The 14780-nt window shown below is 40.5% G+C and overlaps 1 protein-coding gene across 2 annotated transcripts in view; it reads right to left on the bottom strand.

Annotated features, from left to right (window-relative positions):
* DMGDH (dimethylglycine dehydrogenase) overlaps positions 1-14780 on the bottom strand; it is a 68822-nt gene that overhangs the window by 33336 nt on the left and 20706 nt on the right. Inside the window, exons 6-10 of one of the 2 annotated variants that reach the window (XM_047869771.1) lie at positions 12640-12888; positions 10395-10593; positions 3361-3530; positions 2150-2303; positions 274-439 (exon numbers count right to left, since the gene is read on the bottom strand). In XM_047869771.1, the coding sequence (XP_047725727.1) occupies positions 274-439; positions 2150-2303; positions 3361-3530; positions 10395-10593; positions 12640-12888 (938 nt within the window). Of the gene's footprint in view, positions 1-273; positions 440-2149; positions 2304-3360; positions 3555-10394; positions 10594-12639; positions 12889-14780 lie in introns of both variants that reach the window. The other variant, XM_047869761.1, reaches the window with a different exon arrangement.

The raw sequence follows: 14780 nt of genomic DNA on the forward strand, positions 1-14780 counted from the left end.
AAATAAAATTTAAGAATGAGGGTTCCCTGGGTGGCTCAGTTAAGCATTCAACTTCCACTCAGGTCATGATCTCACAGTTTGTGAGTTCAAGCCCTGCACTGTGCTCTCTGCTATCAGTGCAGAGCCCACTTCAGAAACTTTGTCCCCTCTCTCTCTGTTCCCCCCTCCCCTCAAAAATAAAGAATAGAAACATTTTAGGAAATTTAAAAATGAGAGGATGGAGAATTAAGCAGGCAGGAATCCTGAACCTTGTACCCATATAAGGTTATTTACCTTTGGAATGACATTTGCAAAGAGATGGTCCAACAATCTAACAGAGTCTTGGCCTTTGATGTTAAACTTGCCAAATGGTGACAGGTCAATAACCCCTACGCTTTGCATAACCTGTTTATACTCAGATCCCACAGGCTCAAACCAGTTTGTGCGGCGAAAACTTGGCCTAAAACACAATGTTTGTGGTAAAACAACTGTCATTCATTTTCAGAAAATTACAGAGTATTTTATTTTAATAAACCCTATTGATCTAGAAAATCCTATTTGGGAAAAGAAGTAACATCTAAAATTCTGTTCTCTGAATGATACATATATGGTAGAAGCTGATTTTTTAAAATTACTCTTCTATTCCTTTGACCCATTTTGTAGTGAACGAAGTATTAATTAACTAGAAATTAAGATAGGACATGTGGGCTTTCAGATCTGGAGGAAAGCATAGAAGTCTACCAGCCCTGAGGTTTTCAATCTTGGTTGAATATTAGAATCACCTGGGGAGCATTTAAAAAAATACCCATTTTCTGGACCTAATTAAGTCAGAATAGAACGGGGTAGAGCTATCTTGTCCAGTGCTTCTCAAACACTCATGCAACTGTACATCACTTACAAATGTTAAAATGCAGGTTCTAATGTAGCAGGTCTGGGGTGGAGACCTATATCCTGCATTCTAACAGTCTCCCAAGTGATGTTCATGTTGTTACAAGCAAGAACCTGGTCCAACATCTGCATTTTTTTAGAGAAAAGGTACAAGGTGACTTCCAGGGCCTTTGTCTTAGTAAATGCCAGAGCTTGGCCTGGAACAAAAGTCTACTGACTCATTCACGGTTCTTCCCACTTGGCAAAGTCAACTTCTAATGTGGTATTTTAACTGCAGAGCAGAATTCTGTCTGATAAATGAGTTTTCAGTTGTTTAATTATTCAAATAATGGAAGGAACAGGTCAGATCCAAAGAGCAAAGGTGAAGAACAGATTTGGCATTTATCCAAGTCGTTTAGGAAAAACCAAACCAGTATTTTGCCCCCAGATAATCTAGACTTTCTACTGAGCCCAAATTCATTAATCAACAACTGGGCCTCTACTATACTTTGTACCATTTAGATCTGGTCTTAAAGTAGACATCAAAACCTGTTTAGTAAGCAAAATGACAAGTCCAAAAAAAAAAAAAAAAAAAAAAAGAGGTAACAATTTCTGGATTTGCTATTTGTTTTCTCTTGGTTTATGGATTCTCATGAGAAAAAAATATATAAGCATTATTAACCCCAAATGACAACAATGGCTCAAAATCCAAGTATAACAATGGTAACAACACTAGAAGAATTCAGAGGATTGTTTCAGTGACATGCTTTATGCTTTAGCTTAACCTAACATGCTAAGTAAATGATCCTTTCCCCTAATTTATCAATGGTACATATATTTTGCATGACTCAGTGCACACACCCTAGAAAGCAGTTGCTGTGAACTATCTTTGATAAATAGAAAATCCATATTTCTAGACTATTTCCATACAATGTGATTCGACCAGGCATCCTAAAGCAGGACACATCTTTAGGAGCCACCTGAAGCCATGTGGGGATCAAGAGGGGATGGGGAAGGTTCCCCTGAGCTCCTGGAAAATGCCAAGTGGAGGCTTCACCTGAGCTGGCTGTAGGACTCTGGAGGCCACATGGGTCCTAGAGATGTGAGCCAATGTCACGTGGGATAGACTAATGCCTCCATTGCCAGAAAATCATTTTTGTAGGAAAAGGCTCAATGCTCTTTGGAAAGGGTGGAGTGACTTCTTTGCGGGCGCAGGGGCAGCGCTTCTCCGACGTCCCTCGATTCAACTTCCAAAATCGCGTTCTACATTCAGAGCCCCAGGCAGGTCATGCCATTCACTTACCTATACCGAGTATCCTGGCCTGGTTTGTAGAACCAGTGTGGCTGCTCCCAGCCTGCATGGAACCCCATGGAACACTTAGACTCCAGGATTTTATAAAGCCCACTGACTCGCTGAGTTGGTCTCCCGGCAAATCGCTCTTCTTTAGGATAACCAACTGAAAAAGGAAAACTAGTACCTAAGTACCATATAACCAAAACTGTAAAAAACTTCAAAGGGATTCAGAAAGTAGAAAACATAGTTCTTAACATCCAGAAGCACATATATGTATGAAATTTATGTAAAAGATGGTAACTAGCTTTCTTGGGGTGAACATTTCACAATGTTCCCAAATGTCAAATCACAGGGCGCCTGGGTGGCTCCGTCAGTTAAGCGTCAGACTCTTGATCTTGGCTCAGTCATGATCTCAGGGTTCATGGGATCCAGCTGCTCTCGTGAGGCTCTGCACTGGCATCAGGGAGCCTGCTTGGGATTCTCTCTTTCCTCTGTCTCTTCTTCCCCTGCTCCCACAGGCAACCACATGTGCTCTTTCTCTCTCTCTCTCTCTCTCTCTCTCTCTCAATCTCTCTCTCTCAAAATAAATAAATTAATTTAAAAAAAAGTCAAATCACTATGTTGTACACCTAAAACTAACATAATATATACTTCAATTTTTAAAAATTATGTAAAAAAAGCCAGACTGTCATTCATATAGCTATCCAAGGATAAAGTAAAAGTAAATTTGAAACTTAAAATCACTTGGGGGGAGAAAAAAGCAACTTAAAATCACTTGGGGCGCCTGTGTGGCTCAGTCAGTTAAGCATCCGACTTCAGCTCGGGTCATGATTTTGTAGTCTGTGAGTTCGAGCCTTGTGCTGACAGCTCAGAGCCCGGAGCCTCGTTCAGATTCTGGGTCTCCCTCTTTCTCTGTCCTTCCTCAGCTCATGCTCTGTCTGTCTGTCCGTCTGTCTGTCTGTCTGTCTCTCTCTCTCTCTCTCTGTCTCAAAAATAAACAAACGTTAAAAAAAGTTTAAAAACTTGAAATCACGGAAGCACTCCACACATTAAATATACAAACTCATGTAAGATTCCTTCTTGTGTCTTAGAGGCATAATGCTTATTAGAATCCCTAAGTACTCCCACCACAAAGCATAGAATAACAAAGATCTAAAATCAGAGGCGCTGCAGGTCAATTCTGTACACACTTTACAGACAATAGTAAATTTGCACTTTACCTATATTGTTGAATCCATATGACTCTCTTGCTTTGGCCTCAGTGTACTGAGTTGTTGCCCATTTGCCATAGCGATTAGGATCCAATTCTATCAGATCAAAAGGAGGTTCTCCATGCAGGATCCAGTCACTGAGATATTTCCCTACCCCACCGGCGTGGATTATGCCGTATCTTTCAAATACAGAGATAAACACCCTGTTATGAACACATGTTGTTTTCCAATAATGAAACATGTCCAACTCTTCTACAGGGCCTCCAAGTTGGAGTGTTCTGTGATCTTCAGAGCAGACAGTCAACATAATGCTTATACTATAGTTTTTTTCCTCGGGAAAAATACATGTTTGGGCATCCAAATTAAATGTACCTGACTTGATAGCTAGTTTGTTTCCACAGTTTCAAGAGACGCATACCTGCAAAATAGCCTACAACTCTTAGCTAGAAAAGATGCTCACTTTAGGAAAATGGAGGAAAGGAAGAAAAGAGGAAGATGTGGTTATCTTAGCAGCCCTTCTGATCTAGAATTATCCTGACTGATGGGAACCTTGCAGGAGAAACCGTACACTGCCCAGTGACACATCTCTTCTCAGACTCAACTTAGTTCAGGTCCCCTTAGGCGATGACTTCTGTGCAAGGACCTTGAATCTTTATCTTAGAAGCATTCAGAGGAAGAGGCACTCACCCAGGGGCTTGTGGGGAGGAGAGAAAAGGAACACTGTCCCCTGTATTTTGCAACTAATGGGTCACTTGGTGATGAGGGTAGTCTTATTGTCCATTTCTATATGATGATGCTTTAAAACCAAGAACATCACTGTGGCAAATCAGTTGCTATCAGATGAAGGATTCACAGTTTAACACTGGCCATGTGCAGTACTAACCACTCCCTTTTGCCTAGTGAAGGACTTTCCTATAGGTTTATCTGTCGTTTAAGTCAAGACAAGCTTCTGAGGAATGAGATGAGCAGAAAGTCATGTGGGGGATGACCAAGAAACGGAGCTACATGAGCAGACCTCAAAATGCAAGAAATTCCAGTATCCTGAATGACCACAAGTTAACAGCCAGACTCACGGTTCTAAGAGCTTGGGAGCACCTGAGCAAAGACTTTAAATGTTAACTATTTTCCCACAAGATACCAGTTTTGCCATTTAACAAAAATGAATGACTAAATTTGTTACGAGGATATTTCTCAAGTAGAATAAAAAGGCGACAATTTATATACTTCTCCGAATAGTTAAAAAAAAAAAAAAAGACATTGGTCATCCAAATCACCCACAAACAATCTCACTAAGTTTCAAGAAAGCAAGAGAAATTATTGAATGTATGCTTAAAATTCACTTAACCAGGCCCAATGTATGATATACAAAAGCTGTCATTTTTGAGATCTAGAGATACTGTTGATAAGACTTGAAATTGTGTAAAGTTTTATTGACATTTATTGAGTGCTTGCTATTTGCCAGGCATTGTTTCCACCTAACATGTACCAGATGATTTATTCTTTAGCAATTTTATTTTACCACTGGGAAAGCCAGTCCCCACTTAGCGATTAAATAAGGTCACACTGCAATAAAGGTCAGGATACAGACTCCATCAACTGGCTTCAGCATACACTCTCTCTTACTGAACTTTACCTCTTCAACAGTTCCCAATTTTCATCCAAGGCACACATGACAGACAGCATTCACATCCTTGACAGGCTCTTGGGAATAGCCAGGACTGTGCTTGGTTTCCTGTGGCCTCACTGCTATGCCATTATGTTCTTTCCCTTTCAGTAGTGTATATGAGCTAACAAATGGGGCTGAGTGCTGTCAATTGGGGAGAATCCTGAATCAAGGATAATTTGTTTTCAAAAAGTGTTTACTTTACAAACTTCAGCTCTCTAACCATTAACAAGCTATGTGTCAAATGCCACACTACTGAGTGTTATGAAACATGCATTGAGAGCCCCTGGCTTAGTAGTTAAAAGCAAGCATACAGTAAGAGAGCTCTGGGTATGATTTCACTCCTGCCAGTACTAGCTGTGTAACCATGGGCAAGTTGTGTGACCACCCTGAGCTTTAGTCTTCTTTCATGCACACTTCCTTTATGGTTCTAGTGGAGAACATTGGCATGACATTGAAAGCACATAGTAGACCAGCAATGCATGCTTGCTGTTAGGCCCCTATATAACTAGTAACAGAGTATGCCTATGCCCAGTTGATAAGATTTTCATACCAAGTAATTTGTGTGGCATGGAAGTAGAAGGGAACTTAATAAGGAAAGGAGAGTTAGGTTCTTCTGTCGCTAACATTAATCTGTAGAACCCGCTTCTAAATGGCCTAGTGACTATGCTTTTTGAGTGTTTGTGTCTGCTTTTCAGGATAACTCCGTTAAACTGTCAGATGTTATATCTTACAGCACTCTCCCCTCCTTAAGTTTCCTGTTTATAATGTGCTCTAAGCCAAGAAAACTAGATTCAATTCAATACAATCCATTAAACATGCTGGTTGACATGGTGTCACCTAGAAGCAAAAAACCTTTTGTTAGAATTGTGACAAAACAAAAGTAAAAGAGTTTTGACTGAGGGTGATCTGTGAGTAAGGTAAATGAGCACTGGCATATATGTACACAGGTTGCAAGTTCCCCACGTTCTCTGGACGGTTGTATCAGAATAACAGACAACATTGAAATGCAGATCCCTGGGCCTCTCCCCAGACCACTGATTCAGAACCTATAGAAGTAGTGTCTGGGAATCCATTTGCTTATAGTTTTCCAATTCAACACAACTTCATGGGTTCTCCTGACAAATAGGAATTACACAGATACGATGTAAAGGAGGATGAAGCATACATAAGTGACTAATCACAAGGTTGAGATTCTTTTTTAACATGGGCATGTGATTCTCCTGCTCAGCCAGGTATGGAAACCACTAGCCTCCAGAACCAGGGAATGGATCACTGATGCAAGCCAGCAGGGGCAGCCAATGTAAGCATTCCATTTTACATAAGAAATATCTTAGCAAGATAGCAACAAGTCCTTTGTTCAGACCAAATCTGTCAGAGTGTGAGGCACTTTGCCTGCCCCCTACCTGTCATCTTCCCTATCCATCTCCCAACATCTACAACCTGGGAAAATTACCCAGAACAATCAGAGCAGGAATGCAACATTAGCCCCATGCAAGTACATACAATTTCTAGGTAATAAGTAACTGGTGTTCTAAAGAAATCAACTTCCTAATTTCCTTGGCAAGTAGTAACAGATGCTCCATTAAAATATAAATATAATAAGGCCAGGGATACTGTCTGCTTGTTCAGAGCATGGCTTGTGGTCAATGATCCACATATTTTCATTGACTAAATCAATAATTCTATGATTCAGCCAACTGCAGAATCAAAAATAATAAAGACCTAGGAATGCATTTAGCAAAAGAAGTGCAAACTTGTACTCTAAAAACTACAAATCATTGCTGAAAGAAATTTTAAAAGACTGAGCCTGGGTGGCTCAGTCAGTTGAGCATTGACTTCAGCTCAGGTCATGATTTCATGGTTAGTGAGTCTGAGCGCTGCACTGGGCTCTGTGCTGACAGCTCAGAGCCTGGAGCCTGCTTCAGATTGTGTCTCACTCTCTCTATTCCTCCCCTGCTCCTGCTCTGTCTCTCAAAATAAATAAAAACTTTAAAAAATTTAAAAATAAATAAATAAATAAAAGATCTAAATAAATGGAAAGACATCCCATGTCCATGAATTGGACTTAATACTGTTATAACAATACTCTCCAAATTGATCTACAGATTTAATGCAATACCTATCAAAACCCTAGGTGGCTTCTTTGCAGAAATTGACAAACTGGTCCTAAAAATTGCATGAAAATTTAAGGGACCCAAAGTAGCCAAAACAATCTTGAAAAAGAGCAAAAGTTCACACTTCCCAATTTCAGAACTTACTACAAACCTATAGTAATCTAAACAGTGTGGGGGTGCCTGGTGGCTTAGTCAGTTAAGCATCTGACCCTTGATTTCAGCTCAGGTGGTGATCTCATGGTTCGTGAGATAGAGCCCTGTGTGGGGCTCTGTGCTGACAGTGCAGAGCCTGCTTGGGATTCTGTCCCTCCCTCTCTCTCTCTCTCTCTCTCTCTCTCTCTCTGCCCCTCCCCCACTCACATGCATGCAAGTACTCTCTCTCTTTCAAAATAAACGCTAAAAAAAAAAAATGTGGTAATGGCAGAATTGGAAGTCCAGAAATAAACCCATACACATATGGTGAAATGACTTTTGTCAAGGATGTTGTGGTATAATAAAAAATAAATATTTGGTCTTTGTCCCTGATTTTTGGCACAGAGCTCCTAAAACCTCTGGAATTTATAGTCTTTGTGTGCTAATGAGATGACTCAAAGTGGAGTGAGTGATACCTGGGGGCTTAAATAGGGGCTGGTTCAAGAAGTTGAATCATCAATAGTCGATGATTTCATCAATTATGCCTATGTAATTAAACCTCCATAAAAACCCCTTCAAAGCTCAATGACAGACTTCAAAGAGCTTTCAGGTTCTGAACGCACTGATGTGCTAGGAAGGTGGTGTGTCAAAGAGGGCATGAAAACTCTGTGCCACACTCCTCCCCCTCACACCTCACCCTGTGCATCTCTTCCATTTGGCTGTTCCTCAGTTGTATACTTTATAATAAATGGGTAAAAGGAAGTGTTTTCCTGATTTCTGTGAGCCATCGTAGTGAACTGTCAAGCCTGAAAAGGGGGTTGTAGGAACTCTCAAAGTTACAGCCAGTCAGAAGTATAGGTGATCCCTGGAGTTGCAACTGGTATCTGAAATGGAGGCAGTTTTGTGGGACTGAGTCCTTAACCACTAACTCTGGAAGTTAAGATCAGAATTCAATTGAATTGTTGGACACCCAGTTGGTGTCAGAGAATTAGAAAATTGAAAAATTGAATGTGGGTATCAGAAGTGGTATCAGAAAAAAGATATCACAGAAGCCAACATAATTCAATGAGCAAAGAACAGTCTTTTCAACAAACAGTGCTGGGACAACTGGCTATGCACAAAAGAATGAAGTTGGACCCCTACCTCACATCATATACAAAAATTAACTCAAAATTGATCAAAGATTTAAATGAAAGAATTAAAACTATAAACTCTTAGAAGAAAATATAGGTATGAATCTTTATGAATTTGGACTGGAAAATGGTTTCTTATATATGAACTACATGCTAAAAAAAAGAAAAAATATGCATTCTGGACTTCATCAAAATTAAAAACCTTCATGCTTCAATGGACACCATTAAAAAAGTGAAAAGACAGCCCACAGAATGAAAGGAAAAAATTGCAAATCATGTATCTGATAAAGGTCTTATGTCTAGAACATATAAAGAACTCCTACAACTCAACAGTAGAAAGACAAATAATTTTTTTAATGGGCAAAGTATATGAATAAGCATTCCTCTAAAGAAGATATTCAAGTAATGTACACGAGAAACACTCCTACATACACATGCCTGCACACGGATACTATTGGTGATTACCTAAACCCTCAGTTACTTTATACCTTACAGGTCCTCTGTCTCCATCTGGTTTTCTCCCTCTGGATGTCCCAAAGATATCAACTTAACACTTCAAACCCAACCTTTCAAAAATGAAACTCATAGTTTTCCTGATTCTCTGTCCCCATGGCCCCAGCATCCAACCAGGGGTCAAGTTAGAAAGTTAGCCATCGTTTGCTTTTTTTCTCTTCCTCAAGACCTAATGCAATCAATCATCAAGTCTAAATAATTTTATCTCCTATCTCTCAGTCCCTGCTGCTGCTCCCTCAGTTCAGACCACAGCCCCTCTACTGTACTGGCAGAACAGCACCCCAAGCAGTCACACACCTCTGGCCGGACCTCACTGCCTTGTTTTTAGCTGTAGCCCAGTGCCTAGCAAAGAGACCTTGTACAGAGCTGGCAAACATGAGATATTAGTTGAATACATGGCCAAATAAAATGGAGAAGAAAAATAGAATATTAGAAGCTGTGATATGATAGTAAAGTGGGCTTGACATTAATATTCAACAAATTAATGGGACATATATTAAGGATGAAGCATCAAATGGGTAACAGAATCGTAAATAGTAAGCAACCTGAGGAATCATTAAGAAACAAATTATGTTGGATAAACCTGAATTATGGTGAAAAAGGCATCATATACGTTATTCATTTGATACTTGGTATTATGTTTGTCACACTGTGTTATGAAAACAGCCTTGTAAAATTGGGGCAAATTGACCAATATGAACATACACAGCATGAAAAGAGACAGGAATAATGGAAATGGCAGGAAATATGTGAAGAGAGGTTTCCAGGAAATCACTGCCCTTCTATGTGATCATCTTTAAAATCTATACAAGTGATTAAACCATTATACAGTCAGGATTTTAAAAGTGAATTTAAAAAAAATTTTTTTAATGTTTATTTATTATTTTTAAGAGACACAGAGAGAGACAGAGCGAGCCGGGTTAGGGCAGAGAGAGAGGGAGACACAGAATCTGAAGCAGGCTCCAGGATCTGAGCTGTCAGCACAGAGCCCAACATGGGGCTCAAACCCACCAACTGCGAGATTGTGACCTGAGCTGAAGTCAGACGCTTAATTGACTGAGCCACCCAGGCACCCAAAGATTGAAATATCTTATTCCTCATATCTCAATGGTCATTTAAGGAAGAAAACTCTCTGCCCTTCTCTCATTTTCCATTTTGGACTGAGATTACAAGACAAGACTTATCTATAATACTTGACTCTATTAAAAAAGATACTTGACTCTATAATAAATGTTGAATTAAATGGAGATACTCAGAGTTCTTGGGTGGCTCAGTCAGTTGAACACCCGACTCTTGATTTCAGCTCAGATCATGGGATAGAACCTCACATCAGGCTCCATGCTTGGCGTGAAGCCCACTTGGGATTCTCTTTCTCTCTCCCTCTGTCCCTCTCCCTCACTTGTGCTCTCTCTCTTGAAAATTAAAATAAAATAAAATAAAATAAAATAAAATAAAATAAAATAAAATAATAAAAGAGATACTTACCCAAAGCCTATAGCCACCCAGTAGTTTCTGACTCCCTGATGGGGACCCACCATAGGCAGAATGTCAGGAGAATAGGTGATAGGACCATTGACGATATTGATGATATCAGCCTTTTTCAAGACTGGAACCATTTCCATGGCAGCTTCCACATGTTCCATAATTCGGTCAAGATCAGACTCAAAGAGCTCCTTTCCAAACCCTGAAGAGACATACCATTGTGGTCAGGATGCCACAATTGCCCTGACAGGTATTCCAAAGTGACTTAAGTCTGAATCAGTTTACATTTAAAGATGGTCTTATGGAAGGTACTTCTTCTTTTTTTTTTAAGTCTAAACTTAATATTCACTATCAACAGATAAGTACCCATCACATTTCTGAGAATAATAATTTATTTTTGTTGAAATAATAAAATCATGAAAGTTAATCCTCTTAATTAATAATAAATATAAATCTAGGTATATCAACAGTTTTCAACATGTAAACCAATCATAATTTTAAAAAACAAACAATAACTGGTTTGTCAAGAGAGAACTTTTATCTTTTAATTAACCCTAAAAGTCTGATCTATCCTCCCAGTTAAGGGCAAAAGGGAGCTTGCAAAGTCATGTCAGGACACAGGGCATAAACAGAAAACTACTCCAGGATCTAGAATAATGGATGCTAGATGCCTTTTAGCTCTCAGCACAGAAAGAATGGCATGGAGGCCTCCTGCCACACGCCCGCTCCCATACGTAATTGAGAGCTAGATTCGTAGAAAAGAGTCAGGGTCTTGAAACACATTAATTTCCTCATTCGTAAAAGGTACTGTGATTGAAGCCACAGATGAGCCTCTAAAAGAACTTCTCCGCCAATACTGGTGACTTTCCCACACAGCAGTCAGCCAGCTTCTTGTTCCTCCTGTGAAAAGCATGTTGGGTTAGTTGCACAGAGGCCTGCAGACCACGAGGGTTGGACCAGGACATGTACGCGCCCAGGGACAGCTAACAATCTGGCTCTCCCTCCAACTTGGAATTTGGAAATTGAAATATTTGTTCAACATTTATTTGGAAGATGGGGCGCCTGGGTGGCTCGGTCGGTTGAGCATCCGACTTCGGCTCAGGGCATGATCTCACGGTTTGTGAGTTCGAGCCCCGCATCGGGCTCTGTGCTGACAGCTCAGAGACTGGAGCCTGCTTCGGATTCTGTGTTTCCCTCTCTCTCCACCCCACCCCCTGCTTGTGCTCTGTCTCTCTGTCTTTCAAAAATGAATAAACATTAAAAAAAAGTTTTAAAAACAAAACATTTATTTGGAAGACAGGCTGCCAGCATGAGGGAAGAACAGAAAGGAAGGTTCTCAGGTGTCCATCAGCCCTCCTGAGATCAGGAGCTCTTCCATGCAAGCCCAAATGTGCAGAGCCAACTCAACAAAACAAAAGCCCTCAGCTAGCTGGCCCAACTTCTCTGGAAGGCAGTTTAGTGATCATTCGTGGTCACATGGGCACATGTGTATTGAGGAGTAGGGGAGAACTTCAGTCCCTATCCCAAGTAGCTTATCAAAGTATAATTCTAGGAAGTACAATTTCCTCCATTTCTTTATATCCCCTATAATATTTCAGTGCCCAATGACATTTTAGTACTTTCTACAGATTGTTTTGTTTACCTCCTTAGGTAACCTCCATCTTTAATTTAGCTCTGTAGAAATGTTTCATGGAAAACAAAACGGGTCCACCTCCCTTACAGAAACTATGGTTCCTCCCGCTTTCGCATAGGGCTTTTCTACATTTATTTATGGAGTAGGGGAGGGCATCAGTTTGCAGGAGCAACCTATCCTGCTCTGTGACAGACTCTGACACTTTCATTCTTAGTAGGCCAGATATCCTGTCTCTGCTACCTGCCATGTTTCCAACCGTCAAAGCACAATATCAGCTATATCCAAATCTGGAAACTAGACCAGGCAGGTGAGAGAGCGAGGAAAAAGTGGGGAGGAAGGAGGTTGGTGCAGGCAGGTGAAAAATTACCGGGAAGCGGAAGGTATGTTTCTTCAGCTTCTCCATCACCAACTGCCTCTTCTCTCTTTCCTTACTTCCTGCTGTGATCGGTGAAAGGGACATGAGAACAGAGCTGGCCTCAAACCCCTCACCTCCAGCGTCCCAGGTATCCAGTAGTCTAATGTTACGGTGTCATCTTAGTCTACAGCCAGCCCCCGCCACAGAGAAGACAAAACATATGTGCCCGACCTGCACAGACTTGCATTTGTGGAACCCACCTGGAGGGACTCCATTGGTGACCCACGAGTCCTGCACTTTCATTTTCTCCTGACTTTCATATGGACCAAACAAAAGCCCATCCCTTTCCTGTCGCAGATAATAGGATCCTTCCAGGTCACGGAGCACAGGGAGTTCTCGTTTCAAAGCTTTCACTTCAGGTATAGTTGATGTCACAACATATTGATGCTGGACCGGAATGAGAGGGTGTTCTAGTCCCACCATCTTACCTACTTCACGAGCCCAAAATCCTTAAAGAAAAAAAAGTCATTTTAAAATGTTACCACATACGTAAACATACTACACCTGACACAGATATGGCAATTTATTTTCAGATAAAATATCGAGAAGACTTCAGTACTCATGGAAAGTCTAAAGAATGTGATAACAACTTTAAATTTTTTGTCATTACAAAACTGAACCTGGGGGAAGAGAGTATTTTACCTGCCCCAGCGTTTTGAAGACACCTATAATCTAACAGATACATACTTGTTTTTCAGGAGTTTGTAATTCCTGAAAAAATATTTTGTCTATAAGCAGAGGCAGGCAGGAAAACAACAACACATTTATTTGAAGAACAAACCAAACAACCCAAATATATAAAATGTACAAATGTTGATAAGAAAGACAGTAATGGACTGACCCTACTCCTGAAACAGAAATGATCAAACCATAAAGGGGCCTGTGTTGATCGGTATAATAATTGTGCACAAGAAAGCCTTCCAAGTCAATCCCTCTATCCCCCAGGCCCTCCTCTCCCCACATTACTGATGCCTAAGATTCTACAAATACAGAATTGTTCTGTTAACTTAAATTTTGAAAATGTATATACTTTGGGAGAGATAGCACAGTAAGTTTTATCTGTTATTGTAAACGCTTGGCTAGAATACATCTGTAAGATCCTTTCTTGCAACGGGCATGAAGGAACCATGAGTCCAGTAAGTGGGAGTACCTCTATGAGAATGTATCTCAGTTCACAGTGTGTATTGGGACTGTCTTACCGGTGGAGATGAATGTTATTTTTACCTTTGCAAAAGAAAAAACCAGATTGTGGCTGAAAGGACCCTTGATTCTCCCCCAGCTGACTCTTCGGTACACAGACGTGGAGCTAAAGTCCAGAGAAGGAAAGAGACATGCCCAATGTCACACTGGGAGACCTTGGAATCATCATACCTTATTGGTTTTCTTCCTATGGGAAGATTTTGTTTTAAAAATCCAAGACACCTTCACTTGCATAAAGGTATTTTAGAATCTAGAATGATTATTTGGCAGGGACATGGTGTTGCCTGACCCATCAGCAGATTATTTGGGGGAAGGAGGTTCTATTTGCTTGTTTGCTTCAGAATAATTTTGAGTAATCATTCAAATGATTAGAGAATCTTATTCAAGTTATTTCTTTAGAGGTTGCACTCAATTTTTTAACCATTTCTGTTTCTGCTTTTTTTAGAAATCTAATAAAGAGTTCTGAAGCCTATGTCATTATGAGGTTCAGAGCTAAATACAGGATCATCGATTATGAATCAGTCTGGGAACCCAGACTATGTACCCTATGTGTCAAAATTTATTTCTACTGGGGTGCCTGGGTGGCTCAGTCGGTTAAGCACCGAACTTCAGCTTGGGTCATGATCTCACAGTTTGTGGGTTCGAGCTCTGCATCAGGCTCTGTGCTGACGGCTCAGAGCCTGGAGACTGCTTCGGGTTCTCTGTCTCCCTCTCTCTCTCTGCCCGTCCCCAACTTGCACTCTGTCTCTCTCTCTCTCAAAAATAAACATTAAAAACATTTTTTTTAATTATTTCTATTTTACTATCTAAACGTCATCCTTGGGCTTTGTTGTTTTGCTTTGGCCTAATGGCTAAACTGACCATAAGTGTTTGTTTGTTTGTTTGTTTAATATTTATTTATTTTTGAGAGAGAGAGAGAGATGGGGGGGAGAGAGAGAGAGAGAGAGAGAGAAAACAAGGTGGGGGGGAGGGGCAGAGAGGGAGGGAGACACAGAATCTGAAGCAGGCTCCAGGCTCTGAGCTGTCAGCACAGGGTCTGACGTGGGGCTCAAACTCATGAGCTGTGAGATCATGACCTGAACTAAAGTCAGATGCCTAACTGACTGAACCACCCAGGTCCCCTGGCCATACTTCTTTTTTT

The sequence above is a fragment of the Prionailurus viverrinus genome, chromosome A1 (assembly GCF_022837055.1).
Source record: "Prionailurus viverrinus isolate Anna chromosome A1, UM_Priviv_1.0, whole genome shotgun sequence".
NCBI lineage: Eukaryota > Metazoa > Chordata > Mammalia > Carnivora > Felidae > Prionailurus > Prionailurus viverrinus.